The 16,386-nt window shown below is 40.0% G+C and overlaps 1 protein-coding gene across 1 annotated transcript in view; it reads right to left on the minus strand.

Moving 5' to 3' along the window:
* Positions 1-6,504: 6,504 nt before the first annotated feature.
* arap3 (ArfGAP with RhoGAP domain, ankyrin repeat and PH domain 3) overlaps positions 6,505-16,386 on the minus strand; it is a 62,345-nt gene continuing 52,463 nt past the window's right edge. The window contains exons 24-34 of the mRNA XM_060927992.1: positions 16,260-16,328; positions 16,078-16,152; positions 15,774-15,891; positions 15,467-15,595; positions 15,138-15,274; positions 14,940-15,022; positions 14,810-14,845; positions 14,618-14,681; positions 13,644-13,787; positions 13,491-13,529; positions 6,505-7,524 (exon numbers count right to left, since the gene is read on the minus strand). Coding sequence (XP_060783975.1) covers positions 7,159-7,524; positions 13,491-13,529; positions 13,644-13,787; positions 14,618-14,681; positions 14,810-14,845; positions 14,940-15,022; positions 15,138-15,274; positions 15,467-15,595; positions 15,774-15,891; positions 16,078-16,152; positions 16,260-16,328 — 1,260 coding nt within the window. The 3' untranslated portion in view covers positions 6,505-7,158. The remainder of the gene's footprint in view (positions 7,525-13,490; positions 13,530-13,643; positions 13,788-14,617; positions 14,682-14,809; positions 14,846-14,939; positions 15,023-15,137; positions 15,275-15,466; positions 15,596-15,773; positions 15,892-16,077; positions 16,153-16,259; positions 16,329-16,386) is intronic.

Below are 16,386 nucleotides of genomic sequence, written 5' to 3' on the forward strand. Positions count from 1 at the left end.
TTCCTTCATCAGTTAATCCTTCAAATAGACCATAGCTTGCATTTCATAAAGCTCCTATAAAACAGTCATTTAGTTCCTTATTTTAGATTATATACAGTTGCAGTCAGAAGTTTACAAAGTAGTACAGGAATGTCATCATGGACATGAATGTCAGGGCAGTATTGGGCTTTCAGTGATTTCTTTGGACTGTTCTTTTTCTGTGGCAGAATGATTGTACGATATGCATCATTAATAGAAAAAAAAACAAAGAATTTAATGTACAGATTTTATTTAGGGTTTTCTGAAAACAATACAGGGTCACAATTATACATTCTGTCTCAAAAATGTACATACAGCACACCTAATATTTGGTTAAACATATTTTTTGATAGGGTTGAGGTCAGGACTTGCTTTAAGCTTAAGGCTACATCCACACGACAACGGCAACGAGATTTTTTTTAAAAATATCGCGTCCACATGGGCAACGGATCAGTAAAATTTCAGGTACATATGGCAACGCAGCGCTTGCTGAAAACGATGCAATACACATGCCACACCTCTACGTGCGCTGTAAGACGGTCCCATCGGAGACACCAGAACAATAGAAGTAGACGACGCATGCGCATAAACCCCTTCTTCTGTAGCATCAGCCACATAAAGTTTTGATTATTAATCAGTAGCGTAAAATGAAAGACGCGGAAAGAGGAATGAATGGGGGTAGATGGAAGCCGGTACGCCAACATTCTGATATCCTCCAGAATTCTTTAATGGTCCGGAATAAATTGAATGCTACACGTTGATGGATTACTTTGTTCTTCTACACCCTTTTTGAGGAATGTATTGTCGGACTTAAACCAACATCTGAAGAGGTGAGATCGCTCCTTTTTTTTTTCCTATTTTTGCTGGCGGGATTGTTTTTGTTTTTGGAAAGCGCACGGGCGGTGCGCGGTTTGGTACTGCTTCCGCAGTGTTTGGACCAAAGACTCTGCCCTAAGGGCTATTCTCTCTCTCTCTCTCTCTCTCACTTTGCACCATTACACAATAAATATTCACAGTGAAAATATTTTGTAAGCGCGTTTCATGAACCAAGTTATAGGATTTGTTGACAACTCGCATCGAGTTTGTTACACTTCTACCCGGCGTGAAGCACTGACAGTCATGTGGTTGTGACGTCATCGTAAACAAATCCGTTCTACTCATCCAGACGACTTCGCAACAGGGCCGTTGCCAGATTTTTCCACTCTGGAACCCGTTCTCAAAAGATTTCGTTTTGGGGCACCCAAAACGCCGGTGCCGTGTGGACGCCAGGCCGAAACGATAAACAATTTTATCAGATTCACCTGAATCCGTTGCCGTGTGGACAGGGCCTAAATGTCAGCCTGCTTTATCCATTCCATAACCAGCTTTGATATGTTTTTGGGCTCATTGTCCTGTTGGAACACCTGACTGCATCCAAGTTTCTGATGATCTGAGGTTATGCTGAAGAATTCTGAAGTAGTCATCCTTCATTATTCCATCCACTTTGTAAAAAAATGCACCAGTTCCACTGGCAGCAAAACAGCCACTGGGGTATGATGCTACCACCACTGGTGTTCCTCTGTACCTCTGGTCATTGTGGCCAAACAAATCAATCTTTGTTTCATCTGACCATAAAACCTTCCTCCAGCAGGCTTTTTTTTTGTCCATGTGGTCAGCTACAAACATGAGTCGAGCTTAAAAGGTGTCAATTTTGGAGTAGGGGCACCTTTCTTGGACTGCAGTCTCTCAGTCCATGGCAATGTAAAACTTTCCTGACTGTAGACAGTCTTACAGCATCTTCCAGTTCATGGCAGGCCTGTGCCTTGGTGGTTCCTGGGTTGTTCTTGATGATCTGAACTAATTTCCTCTCAGCTGAGGGTGACAATTTGGGTTGTCTTCCAGCAAAGTGGCTTGGCAAAGTGGCTACGGCTACCAATAATTTATACTTGCATCCAGTTGTTTGAACCGTTGATCTTAGAATTTGCAGCTGTTTAGAAATAGGTCCAAGAGTTGTGTAAATCTATGATCCTCTTTCTCAGATCTGCACTGAGCTCCTTGGACTTTTCCCATTGTGTTGGTCAATCTACTAAGTGCTGTCAAACAAACCCGTTTTACATTGGAACAGAGAAGCTACCAGAAGCTGGAGTCAATCAAGATCACTAACAGGAAGTCTCAAGGCCTTGGCAAGTTAAAAGACAATTTAGAAATTTCAGCACCACTGAATTAATAATCTTCCTGGGTGTATGTAAAATCTTTTACCTTATATGTATAATTTTGACCCCATGTTGATTTCAGAAAACCCCCAAAAATTAAAACTTGTGCAAAAAATTCTTGTTTGTTTTTTCTATTAAAAATGCATGTTGTCCATTCACATCCCTGTATGTAAACTTCTGACCACAACTGTGTTAAAATATTTATTATATATTCTCATATATCAATAAAACTTTTTATTCTCATCATTGATCATCCTAATATAGCACATTGAACAAAATTTAGACAGTAGGTGCAATGAATAGTCTTGTAAATAATTTTGTAAGGTTTGTCATTAATATAATAACGCCCAGAGTGGGTAAACTTTTGAACCTTACACACAAAATTGAATGACGGTAGCGTTAGCACCATTAGGCATGGGTCGCATTTTTTATCCAGTCCACAAAAACACACAAGCACATTAACAATGTTGAAAGAAGACTGCCCTGGTGCATGATTTTAAAAAATGTGGAATATTGTGACATGGATGTGTTTATGATGGAGACTAAATCTGTAGATCACTCTGTATAAGGGCCCCTGCCAAATGCACTCTCCAGTACCAAAGGTAACAAACTGTACTTCTTCTTACTCGAGTGGTACCATCAAGGGAACATATCTGTAACTTCAGCTTTTTTTTTCTTTAACGTGGTGAGAAGGTGTAGGTGCTGTACCTTTATTAGCTTCTAAAGATTTAAAAGTACAACACTGGTCCTTAAGGAGAAATTATGTACCTTAAATTATTATAAAAGGTATAAAAATACATACTGAAATGTCCAAAAGATGTATCCTTGATGGTAACACCCCTGCAACATGGAAAAGGACAGTTTGGTACCTTTATTTCTGGAAGTGTGTAAATGTCAACTTCATAGAAAATCAAGCTATGTTTAAAAGAGATACACAAAACCTTGATTTCTAAATACATTTCTGAGTGGATAGTATCTCCATCCTTGACTCTTGTATGCTGCATAAATGGGAATATATATATGAGAGTTAAAATCGACTGCAAAGTTGGCATTTGAGCTGCCCTGCTGAGCCAGCCAGCCCTGAGTGCGTGACGTCACAGCAGTAACCGGTTTTAAGGCCGAGGCCTTTGACAGCTATAGACCAAAGTCATATAAATAAAAATTTATGGTGAAAGTAAGAAATACCATTACTGACTTGCTCAACTAAGACTGATTTGACTTCATTGATTGTGGGTTGACTCTCATTAAGACAGAATAGGTGTTATAACTTATGCAACATACATGTATATGCATGCATTTTCACTGATAAACCGTAAAAGGCTGATTAAATAATTAGATGAACTGAGACGATCACATTCTGAAGCAAATTAAATAATCTTATACCGGTAACTTAAACACACAATACAAGTTACATGTATTAATCTAAATGCAGGTAAACAAACGAGAGTCGCATCTTACCCGTCTGTGTTCTCGCTCCTTGAAGGCAGATCTTGTGGCCGATTGTTTTGAAACAATCTGACTTTCAGTTCTCCGTTCATTCGCTTCTTCCACCTCAGGGTGAGATATTGCTGCTGAGGCAAGCATATCCAGTGGAGAAATCAGACGGCTGCGCCACTCATTCTCCATTTTCTCCATACGGAGTACTCCGCCACTACTGCTCGGCTCAGGCAATTACTAAAACCCAGGACGGGACGTCACTGGTTTTAGCAACAACCATGGGGAGGTCACTGCCCGAACGATATGTCATGTCCCGTACCAGATTTTGGCAACAACCCTCGGCTCACACTCCGGGAGAACTGGCGCAACTGAACTTACTTTCCTTTTCTTGTAGTTTTCTTTTCCTTTAATTGTTAGTACTGCACCCTCTTTCAATACGGGCTTATAGCCAACGCTCCTTAACAGATCAGAGGTCTCGTACGAGTCCTCAGTAAAATGTGCAGAGCAGAAGAGAGACCACTTCGTAGGCGCCCAATGTGCCCGTGAACTTCTCGCAAACACGTCCAAATCTTTGCAGTTTGAACATTCTTGGGCCATGAATGCAGTGTAAATCCACCTTCTATCGTGTTGTTGCACCAGCCAGCAACACATCTACGTGGCATGGCGATAAATTAGCTCAAAAAGGAGGATCGGAGTTGCAGTCAGCTCTGTGTTTTAATATAGCGGAAATGGCGATGAGACCGATACCCTTCCTGTGGTGGCGTCACAGATGTCAAAGTCATTCACTCAGACCGCTACCTATATGAAATCACTTTAATCGTAAAACTTACTATATTAGATTTATTGTTAACGCTTAAAACTATTCCTATGCCATTCTTGAGGTCTCAAGACATTTATAAACAAAAAGCGAGGCCATGGTTCTGCGTATCTCCATTAACATTCATAGCAGATGTTTAACAAGTGTGTGTGTGTGGGGGGGGGGGAGATAAGTATTACAATTCATGACCTTTATATTATAAAATGTTCTCTCTCAAACTCATGTTTAACCCAGACAGAACCTTATAATACTATGGTCAAGAATTGATGGTACTACATCTGAGGTGCTATCTGCTGAGAAAAAGTAAAGCCTTGATTAATATGGTTCTAATTTTTTTTTAAATAGATGGCAGATATTGTTGGTTGTTTTGAGTTTCGAACAAACCATAACTAGTGTGACAAGCTGATTACCTCACCAATACTACAGAAATCTCTTGCAAGCCTAAAACCTATTTTGCAGTTTGTCACTAATATTTTCTCAGGGTTAATATTTCATATGTCAAGCCCAAATCCAGCTTATGTACAAATATTTTAATACAGCTTAAGTTATTGCAGGAAACCTCAATGTAACTCAGTCTAAATTATTTCTGCATTATTATCTATTGGGTACGCCTTGCAGCAGCTAGTCTTTGTGTTATATTTTATTTTTATTTTATTCTCCTTTATTTAACCAGGGTAGTCACATTGAGGCTGTTGCCTCTTTTTCAAGTGAGCCCTGGCCAAGAAAGCAGCAATAAACTAAAACAAACAACATAAAGCAGATATGCAGACAAACACAGCAGCAAAGTATAGCAAAGATTAAAAGCAAAGACATAAAAGATTAAGACATGAAAACATGCAGGACATAATTAAAACATGCAGGACATAAGCAAGATATGTATAACTTAAAAGAATGGCAGGGCGTGAGCACATCATACTGGACAACACACACAACTTTATAAAACAAGCAGGACAAAAACATACCATGCAGGGCAACAAGATACACACAACTTAAAACACACAATAGGTTAAAAGACAGGCAGGACACATAACATGTTGAACAAGAGACACATAGCTTAAAATACACATAGGTTGAGACAAGCAGGACAGCAAGAGAGCAGAAATTACCATAAGAGATAGGTACACAATGAAATAAGAACACAAACAAGCACATAACAGGTAACATAAACCAAAACTGGCATACTTACAACATGAACATAAAAGATAATGCACTGAATGTGTTCAACAGAATAGCCTTAACCTTAAAAACACTTGCATTGATATTTTAGTATGTCAGCAATGCGTAACTTAAAATCAGTCAATGGAATGAACAAATCTAGCTTTAACTGTTTCTGGAGTTCATTCCAGGTTGAGGGGGCAGTATATTAAAAGGCTAATTTTCCAAAATTGGTTCTAGGAGTTGGTATGTTAAAAAGAATAATATTGTTTGATCTGAGGTTATATCTATTATTTGAGGACCAAGAAAACAGTGATAAATAGGATGGTAACAAACCAATAACTGCCTTATAAATGAAAGTCAGCCAGTGAAGCTGACTTTTTATACTTTTTATACGTACATTATAGAATGTACGGAGTCCATTTTGCAAAACCACTCGTATATTTCCAACATCCTCATTCAGTTTCTGTAAAAGATTCAGCAAAATCAAAATATTTTGCAGTTAGAACTCAACCTTTACAGGTGTTTGGTGGCATGTAACACTGCTATAAGTCACAGAACACTGACTAAGCCCCAGTGTTATGTTCCAAATGAAAGAATAGCAGTCAAAGAAAAGCGCTTGCATACCGGTAATATTACAATTATACAGTAGCATAAATATGTTTAATCAAGAGCCTGTAGGTTACTGTGCAAAAATCAGTAAATCTCTGTAGAAAAGTGGAATACATTAAACATTTCATGATTGTCAAGCAATTATATGCTAAGCCTACACTGCCCTCTACTGTCCCAGAGTCAAGCTGGACAGAAGCTGCTCAAATATCATCGCCATCAAATGCTTCAGTATCTGAATGTTGAGAAATGCTGGAAGACTCATTAATAAATTAATAAATACAAAAAAAATTTGTATTTGTGAAAAAAAAAAAAGTCCCAGAGCTTGTACATGAAAGAATTACACTACACATTAATTAGTTTGCCATTTAAAATAAAGCAATTTTACAAAAATATTTGAAAAGCAGTTTTAGCAACATCTGCTGGATTAATTGGGATTTCTGTGCCCAAAAAGTCAACTATATAAAAGGCTTCATTTTATTTACATTATAAATGAATTTGGCAGTCTAATTAAAAAAAAAAAAAAGAAGCAGGATACTGAGTCAGAATGCTTTAAATGCTTAATTTTGAACAAATAAACTGGGATGTTTCAGTTTGGTCTTTCAAGATTGCTTAAAATGAGTCAGGTTTGTTAACAGAAGCAGGTCATATACCATATGATATTACATACCAGTTATATACAGAGTGCATAAAAGAATTACAAGTATTAGAAACAGGAAGTAAAACGTCCAAGGTTTATAATACTGGTAAATTTTATGTATGTGAAATAATACAACCATGGCCAAAATCCTCATAAGAAAGAAAAAAAAAATTGTTTAAATGCTTTTAAGCAGAACTTCACATCCAGGCAGCAGGATATAATACCAGTTTCTGATTCAGGATGTGTCATAGAGGTGCAGCTAGTCATCTTGGGTCATTGCTCTCAACAGATCACTGTTCATCTTCTGGTTTCTTAAAAAGCGTTGAGAGTTCATGTAAGAGCAGTTCTTCTGAAGGGCTACAGGATTTGCACTCTAAAGAAGCACGCGGTCCCTCGTGCATCAGCGTGTCTAGAGATCCCTCTCCCCCAATAGAACGGGTCAGTTTTGGGACAACTGTGCGTTCTAATGACCTGCTCTTCCCCTGGCCGAGGCTCTCGGAACGTGGAGGCACCTCCAGACTCTTGGAATGGCCACTGGATAGTAAGCTGTTCTCTAGGGACTTCAGCACCTGCAGGCTAAAGTCACCAACCTCCTCGTAGAGTGGCTCTGGGCTTTCATCCTGTTCCTCCAACGAGTCCTGCTGCACTTTCATGGGCTGAACAAAGAGGCCAAGCAGTTGTGTATGTTACAGTATGTTACAGCTGACATTAAATTTAAAAAATTCCTTAGTAGTTTTTGGCTTGCATTTCCATAAAAACGCGTACCGTGACACACCAACACGGTTCACTTTTTTTTTTTTTAAATAATGCAAATTTTGGTGGGTTTTCTTCCAGCCCCACAGTATGTCCAAAAAAATTTTCTTCATGACTTAGAGCAGAGGTGCTGGATTGATTACTTGTGCCCCAATGTGGACTTTTCCAAAACCTTATATCTTGACACTTTAGCATTTTTGCAAAACAGTTTGCAGGTCTCGAAAATAAAATTACATTTTCCATGATTTTTCCAGAATTTCAAGAACCATGGAACTCCTACCAGGAGCATGCATTTCAAAGCAAGGATCAACATCTCTCAAAGGACTTCTGCAAAACGTCAATACTTTATGTAAACGTCCAGATATTTCTCTCTATACACCGATTTGGGCTTTTCTGTGGTCTTTCAGTGCGGCAACACACAAGCTATAAAATTCACTTCCATGGAGCCTCATCTCTCCTCCTTCAAAACACAGCTCAAAAACTTTTTTTTTCCCCAGTGCTATCAGGGATATTCTCATCTCATCTTATTATCTCTAGCCGCTTTATCCTTCTACAGGGTCGCAGGCAAGCTGGAGCCTATCCCAGCTGACTACGGGCGAAAGGCGGGGTACACCCTGGACAAGTCGCCAGGTCATCACAGGGCTGACACATAGACACAGACAACCATTCACACTCACACCTACGGTCAATTTAGAGTCCCCAGTTAACCTAACCTGCATGTCTTTGGACTGTGGGGGAAACCGGAGCACCCGGAGGAAACCCACGCGGACACGGGGAGAACATGCAAACTCCGCACAGAAAGGCCCTCGCCGGCCACGGGGCTCGAACCCAGGACCTTCTTGCTGTGAGGCGACAGTGCTAACCACTACACCACCGTGCCGCCCTATCAGGGATATTCATATAGATTATACAGATCTGTATATAACCTGTATATACACATATACTTCTGTTCTGAACAGTATAACAAAAATAGGTCATCACTACAAGTCACATTTTATTTTTACATTCTATTTAGTATAGTAGTATGTGGATTCAGACATACTTCTAATGAGTATAATGCCTACCACAGCGTAATCTGCACTAAAGCCTACACCCTAGATTAGCAACACACCAAGGTAAGTTCTCAAAAGCAACTGGCTATCTAAAAGATCATCTCCAATTATCAGATGCTATTTGTGGTTATTGGTATGTTCACTAAAAGCCAAAAAAAATTACTGCATTCAAAGGTATTTCATGAGATTTTCTTCATTGATTTTAATCTCTGGATCAGTATCACAGTGACAAATTCAAGATAATTGCTGAATACACTAAGGATAAAAGAAGAAAAAAAGCAACAAACAATTTGCTTGTAAATGCTTTAGGCTCAGGAGTCACCAGAAACTACCAGAGGCTACACATTTCCCTCCTACCCCTCCACCCCATTTCCAAAACACAAGAGTTTTGGACAGAGGCCCCAGCCTGCCCTCAAGGCTACGGTCACATAACAATGCAGTGGAACAATTCTTCCACCCTGCGCATCCTGTTATCTTCACTTAGTCAGTTCAACATCCTGATGGTGTCGTATCAGGAAACCTCAAGTCCCAACAGGAATGGGAGGGTCGAGGAAACCTGATGGATTTCCTCAATTAGGGAAACACTGTTTTGCAAAGGCAAGAGTCTGTCTGTACCACAAGAGATGACATTAGATAGGTTTAGCTAATCTCATAGCAAACAACGTACAACCCCGATTCAAAAAAAGTTGGGACAAAGTACAAATTGTAAATAAAAACAGAATGCAATAGTGTGGAAGTTTCAAAATTCCATATTTTATTCAGAATAGAACATAGACGACATATCAAATGTTTAAACTGAGAAAATGTATCATTTAAAGAGAAAAATTAGGTGATTTTAAATTTCATGACAACAACACATCTCAAAAAAGTTGGGACAAGGCCATGTGAGACATCCCCTTTTCTCTTTACAACAGTCTGTAAACGTCTGGGGACTGAGGAGACAAGTTGCTCAAGTTTAGGGATAGGAATGTTAACCCATTCTTGTCTAATGTAGGATTCTAGTTGCTCAACTGTCTTAGGTCTTTTTTGTCGTATCTTCCGTTTTATGATGCGCCAAATGTTTTCTATGGGTGAAAGATCTGGACTGCAGGCTGGCCAGTTCAGTACCCGGACCCTTCTTCTACGCAGCCATGATGCTGTAATTGATGCAGTATGTGGTTTGGCATTGTCATGTTGGAAAATGCAAGGTCTTCCCTGAAAGAGACGTCGTCTGGATGGGAGCATATGTTGCTCTAGAACCTGGATATACCTTTCAGCATTGATGGTGTCTTTCCAGATGTGTAAGCTGCCCATGCCACATGCACTAATGCAACCCCATACCATCAGAGATGCAGGCTTCTGAACTGAGCGCTGATAACAACTTGGGTCATCCTTCTCCTCTTTAGTCCGAATGACACGGCATCCCCGATTTCCATAAAGAACTTCAAATTTTGATTCGTCTGACCACAGAACAGTTTTCCACTTTGCCACAGTCCATTTTAAATGAGCCTTGGCCCAGAGAAGACGTCTGCACTTCTGGATCATGTTTAGATACGGCTTCTTCTTTGATCTATAGGGTTTTAGCTGGCAACGGCGGATGGCACGGTGAATTGTGTTCACAGATAATGTTCTCTGGAAATATTCCTGAGCCCATTTTGTGATTTCCAATACAGAAGCATGCCTGTATGTGATGCAGTGGCGTCTAAGGGCCCGAAGATCATGGGCACCCAGTATGGTTTTCCAGCCTTGACCCTTACGCACAGAGATTCTTCCAGATTCTCTGAATCTTTTGATGATATTATGCACTGTAGATGATGATGATATGTTCAAACTCTTTGCAATTTTACACTGTCGAACTCCTTTCTGATATTGCTCCACTATTTGTCGGCGCAGAATTAGGGGGATTGGTGATCCTCTTCCCATCTTTACTTCTGAGAGCCGCTGCCACTCCAAGATGCTCTTTTAATACCCAGTCATGTTAATGACCTATTGCCAATTGACCTAATGAGTTGCAATTTGGTCCTCCAGCTGTTCCTTTTTTGTACCTTTAACTTTTCCACCCTCTTATTGCCCCTGTCCCAACTTTTTTGAGATGTGTTGCTGTCATGAAATTTCAAATGAGCCAATATTTGGCATGAAATTTCAAAATGTCTCACTTCTGACATTTGATATGTTGTCTATGTTCTATTGTGAATACAATATCAGTTTTTGAGATTTGTAAATTATTGCATTCCATTTTTATTTACAATTTGTACTTTGTCCCAACTTTTTTGGAATTGGGGTTGTACAAAAACGGGTTAAAAAAAAAAAAAATCTCACACACACACACACACACACACACACAAGCTCCATTTCTGGAAAAGTTGGGTCATTTTCCAAAATGCAATAAAAACAAAAATCTGTGATTTCTTAATACACGTAAACCTTTACTTAACTGACAAAAGTACAAAGAAAAGATTTTCAATAGTTTTACTAACTAACTTAATTGTATTTCGTAAATATGAATGAAGTTAGAATTTGATGCCTACAGCACACTCAAAGTTGGAACAGAGGCAAAATAAGTTCATAGGACTCCGATGACCTGGCGACTTGTCCAGGGTGTACCCCGCCTTTCACCTGTAGTCAGCTGGGATAGGCTCCAGCTTGCCCGCGACCCTGTAGAACAGGATAAAGCGGCTACAGTTAATGAGATGATCATTTTGGAAGATTCCAAAATAAGCAGGTTATAATTGGTAACAGATGAGGGTATCATGATTGGTATAAAAGAAGTATGCACCAAAAGCTCAGTCTTTGCAAGCAAGGATGAGTCATGGCTCACCCCTTTGTGCCAAAATTTGTGAAAGAATTGTTAGTCAATTCAAAAAGAACATTTCTCGATGAAGATTGCAGAGAATTTAGGTCTTTCAAAATTTACAGTACATAATGTTGTGAAAAGATTCAGGGAATTCGGAGACATCTCAGTGCGTAACGGGCAAGGTCAGAAACTATTGTTGAATGCGCATGACCTTTGAGCCCTCAGGCGGCACTGCCTGAGAAACTGTCATGCTAATGTGACAAATATAGCCATATGGGCTCAGGAGTACTTCAGAAAACTGTTGTCACTAAACACAGTCTGCTGCTGCATCCAGAAATGCAACCTGAACCTGTATTACACAAGGAGGAAGCCATTCGTCAAGTCTGTGCAGAAATGCCACCGATTTCTCTGGGCCCAAATTCATCTCAGATGGACCGAAAGACACTGGAAATGTATGGAAATGTCAGAAGGGTCCACATTTCAGTTTGTTTTAGGGAAAACTGGACACCGAGTTCTCTGTGCCAAAGGTGAACATGACCATCCAGTTTATCATCAGAGAAAAATGCAAAAGGCAGCATCTGTGATGGTATGGAGGTTCAGCTGTGCCCATGGCATGGGCGAGTTGCATGTGTGTGAAGGTACCATTGACACAGAGGCATATACAGGTAGTCGTCGACTTACGACTGCGTTTGGTTACGACTGACCGGTCGTAAACCGATCTGGTCGTAAGTCGGCCTATGTTAAATGAACATAAGTATATTGTGATGTGTAATGATATTGTAATCATCTTAAAGTCTTATTTTATCAACATTTTCTTATTTCATTACCTTGGCTCATTATTTGGTTTAAGTCAAACACTGCATACTACACTGCATACAGTACAATTCGTTTAATATGTGCAAAACAAAAAATACGAAATACAGGTGTGAAAAATAAAAAAACATTTTAGTTTGAAACATACCAAAATACAAATGTAAAACATAGCAAAATACAAAATTCAGTGACCGCTGGCATCACTGGTGCTTGGCTGTGGGTCGTCTACGTCATCATCAGCTGTTGCAGTGCTCGGGCCGGCAGGAGCATTTGCTCGTTTCATAAACCAGGAGCTAGGGCGGAAACTGTATGACGGAGTGCGCGAGGGAGCGCAAGAGAGACTGCGCATGTGCCTGGAGCTGGGGCGGAAACTGTTGTACGCAGCGAGAGGCGCTGCCGGGAGCTAGGGCGGAAACTGTCATACGCTCAGCTAGCTCAGCTAGGAAACACTTGCCAGTCATAACCAAATGGTTGTAAAGTCGATCGGTCGTAAGTTGCATAGGTCCTAAGTCGACGACTATCTGTATTGGGATTTTAGAGAGAAATATGTTGCCATCAAGGCAATGTCTCTTCCTGGAAAGTCTATGCTTATTTCAGCAGGACAATGCCAGGCCTCATTCTGCACAGGCTACAACAAGCGTGGCTTCGAAGACAGAGTGTGTGTGCTTGACTGGCCTGCTGCCAGTCCAGATCTGTTTCCTATTGAGAATGTATGGTGCATCATGAGGGGAGAATCAGACAAGGGCGTTCATGGACTGTTGAGTAGCTTAAGTCTTGTATTGAGCAAGAATCGACAAAAATACCAACTGCAAAACTGCAACAATTAGCATCCTCAGTTCCCATACAATTAAAAAATTGTTAATAAAAGGAAAGGTGATGCAACACAATGGAAATAATGCCTCTGTCCCAACCTTTTTTGAGTGTGTTCCAGGCATCAAATTTTAACTTCAACTGTATTTTGTAAATATAAATAAGTTGGCAAAACTACTGAAAATCTTTTCTTTGCACTTTTGTGTCAGTTAAGTAAAGGTTCAGGTGAATTAACAAAACACAGATTTTTGTTTTTATCACATTTTGGAAAATATTCCAACTTTTCTGGAAATGGGGTTTGTACAAAAAGACCAAGCCTTCAAAATTGACTTAAACTGAAAATTTTCATGTGCATCATAAATCAAGAAATGTTCAAATTGCATGCAAGTAGCAGAAAAGTAAAATCAAAAGACATACTCACAAAGTACATTGATAGTGTCCTCCTATCATGAAGCTTCCTCTGTGAACACACAAAACGATTGGTGAACATAAAATCTTAAAGAGGAGTTTAAAAAATTTGACACTAGAGGGTGTCAAAGCAGAAAGACAGTGAAGCTAATTCTATCTATGTTACCAGTGTCTGATTAGCAGAGAGCATGGTGGAGTTGGTGTTGCTTTCTTCTCCACGGATTGGAACTAAGGGCATGGTACCAAACTTCTGCTTGCAGATATCAGATGAGGAGTGGCGTCTCATCACAGGAGGCCGCAAATCATCATTCTGAGAAATGGATCAAACTATATGAGCAAAGTACTGATATGGCCCTTTTCCACTACCCTTTTTCAGCTCACTTCAGCTCACTTCAGCCCGACACAGCTTGCGTTTCGACTACCAAAAAACAGCACGACTCAGCTCGCTTCAGCCCTGCTTAGCCCCTAAAACTCGCACCGTTTTGAAGTGGGGCTGAAGCGAGCCAAAGCGAGCCGAGTGAGGCTGGGGGCGTGAGCAGACACTCCCCTGTGCACTGATTGGTGAGGAGGAGTGTCCTCACATGCCCACACACGCCCCGCGAGCACGCTGGGATCTGTAAACACCGTAAACCCGGAAGAAGAAGAATTACGAATTACGAGAATTTCTGAAGCCTTATGCGCCTCGCCTCATCTATACGCTCTTGCCAGTATCTGTTGGCGTTGTCGGTGACAACAAGCCACAGCACCAAGACCAGCAACACTAACGACTCCATGTCCTCCATGTTTATTGTTTACTATTCGGGTCGTGAGACTACCGCTTAAAAGCTCACTGATGTCACTGTTTGCGCTGCTTAACGACATCACGTGACGTCCACCCACTTTCGCTAACTCCACCCAATGTGTCCACCCACTTCCAGCCAGCACGGTTCAGCGCGGTTGTAGTCGAAATGCAACTCCAACAGCCCCGCTCACCTCGACTCAGCTCAACTCAGCACGGCACGGCTCAGCCGCGTTTGTAGTGGAAAAGCGGCAATAGTTTCAAGTTACCAATGAGCAATTCTGAAATGATATCCAATGAACTCTACCTAGAAACTGATATCCAAGTAGGTAAGAAACAATACCCATGTAAAAGGGTGATACCTGTGCTTTCAGGAGACTGGTCATCCAGTCCCAAAGCTCTGTTTCACTGGAACAACTGAGATATCTGTCAAGGTGAGGAAACTGATTACTACTTATTATGCAAACACACCAACATGATCTGTGCTCTATATAAGGCCGCAAGCAATGAAGTAAATGATCATTGGACCAATTAACTCAAAATAAAATACTTACATCTGATGTTTGTCTATCATCACAGTGAAACCCCATCTGCAATTAGACAGAAGTTAATGAGAATGTCAGATTTGTAAACAAAAGCATCAAGAAAAGTGTAACAGAGATAAACAAGAAAATATCATCTTACTTCGTTGGGGCTTTCAACTTCTTTTTTATTCCAATGTAAATCTTCATAGTTTTTAATAGCCACTCCTTTTCAGGTTTGTTGGTCTACAATAGTTAGAATACAGAAAACGTTTTGATTCACTGGCCTCCAGTTTCCCCAATTCATATTTTTTTCAACTCAACAGAAAGTGGAAATGCTGATGATGACAAGCAGACATACTTTCTTATCCTTCATTAAGAGTAATTTGTGATCCTGGATTTGGAACAGACGCTCTTGGAATTTGGTCCCTTGCAGAAGTTTAGGTGTCTCCTCTCTGCACTTCAAAACTCCAAACTTCACAATTTCACTCTTGTAGGCTTTGAACCAAAAAAGGAGAAAAATAACCTTTCATATAGGATGTATTTACTTACTGTACTTTTACAGTTCACTGCATTACTGTGGTTTGGCCTTTTACTGATTTCATTCGCTTTTGAAAAGATTTTTATTATTAAAATGTTATGCAACTGCATTATTACAAGTAAGTTCACAAGTAAATAATAGGAAATCACCTGTAAAGATGTCAATAACCTCTTGTCTGGGCACCTTCTTTACCAACAAATATGCAGAACTAGGATCAGCCATGGTACACCATTGTAATGCTTGTTCCAGAACCTTCTCTTTTGGGTGAAGAGGCCGTTCTGTATAAAAAAAAAAAAATCCCAAAAACAAATAGAATTACTAAGAATGTCCTAAAACACGACATAGCTTTGTGTTGATTTATTGTCTCATATTGAATATAGCATAATATCAGTTAACGTCTCCCAAATGTCATACTGATTCAGTCTTGTTTAAGCAGACTGGTATGTATCTATTTACCAAGCTCCCCATCCTCAATGGCTTCAAAGGTCATCCACACATCCTTTTCACTTGCAGGGACATTCCTCATATACAGCACCTGGTTAGTCAGTTCCTCAGCACACATCATGGGTGAAACCTACAGACAAATAGATGACAAAAGAAAAAACACACGGACTGAAAAAGTAGGTGTATGGTTACCTTGTGCCATCGTGTGGTTATAATTTGAAACTGCACCTTTTACCAACAAAGCAAAATTCACGCAAACATTTTTAAGGCCTTCCAACATGTGGCATAATCGTGTTGTGAATAAGTCTGTACTTACTTTCAGAGTTATGCAGCAGTCTGGTGTTTTTTCCTCCAGATAGACCTCAATAATCAGGTCTCCTGCCTGAGAGAGCTGGATCCAAAAAATACATGGCATATTAAGGCCAAGCGTACTACTTCTACTTCTTGTCATAGGTTTATTTCAAAAGGTGTTGGTGAGTGACAGAAATATTATTGAACCTGTGTGTCCTTCCAGGTTGTGATGAGACTGATTTCCAGTTCAATCTGAGTTTTATGTTCGTCATCGATCTTTAAAAGTAATTAAAAATAAACATAAGTAATCTCAAATTACACTATGAAGATATCA

Source organism: Neoarius graeffei, chromosome 8 (genome assembly GCF_027579695.1).
Source record: "Neoarius graeffei isolate fNeoGra1 chromosome 8, fNeoGra1.pri, whole genome shotgun sequence".
NCBI lineage: Eukaryota > Metazoa > Chordata > Actinopteri > Siluriformes > Ariidae > Neoarius > Neoarius graeffei.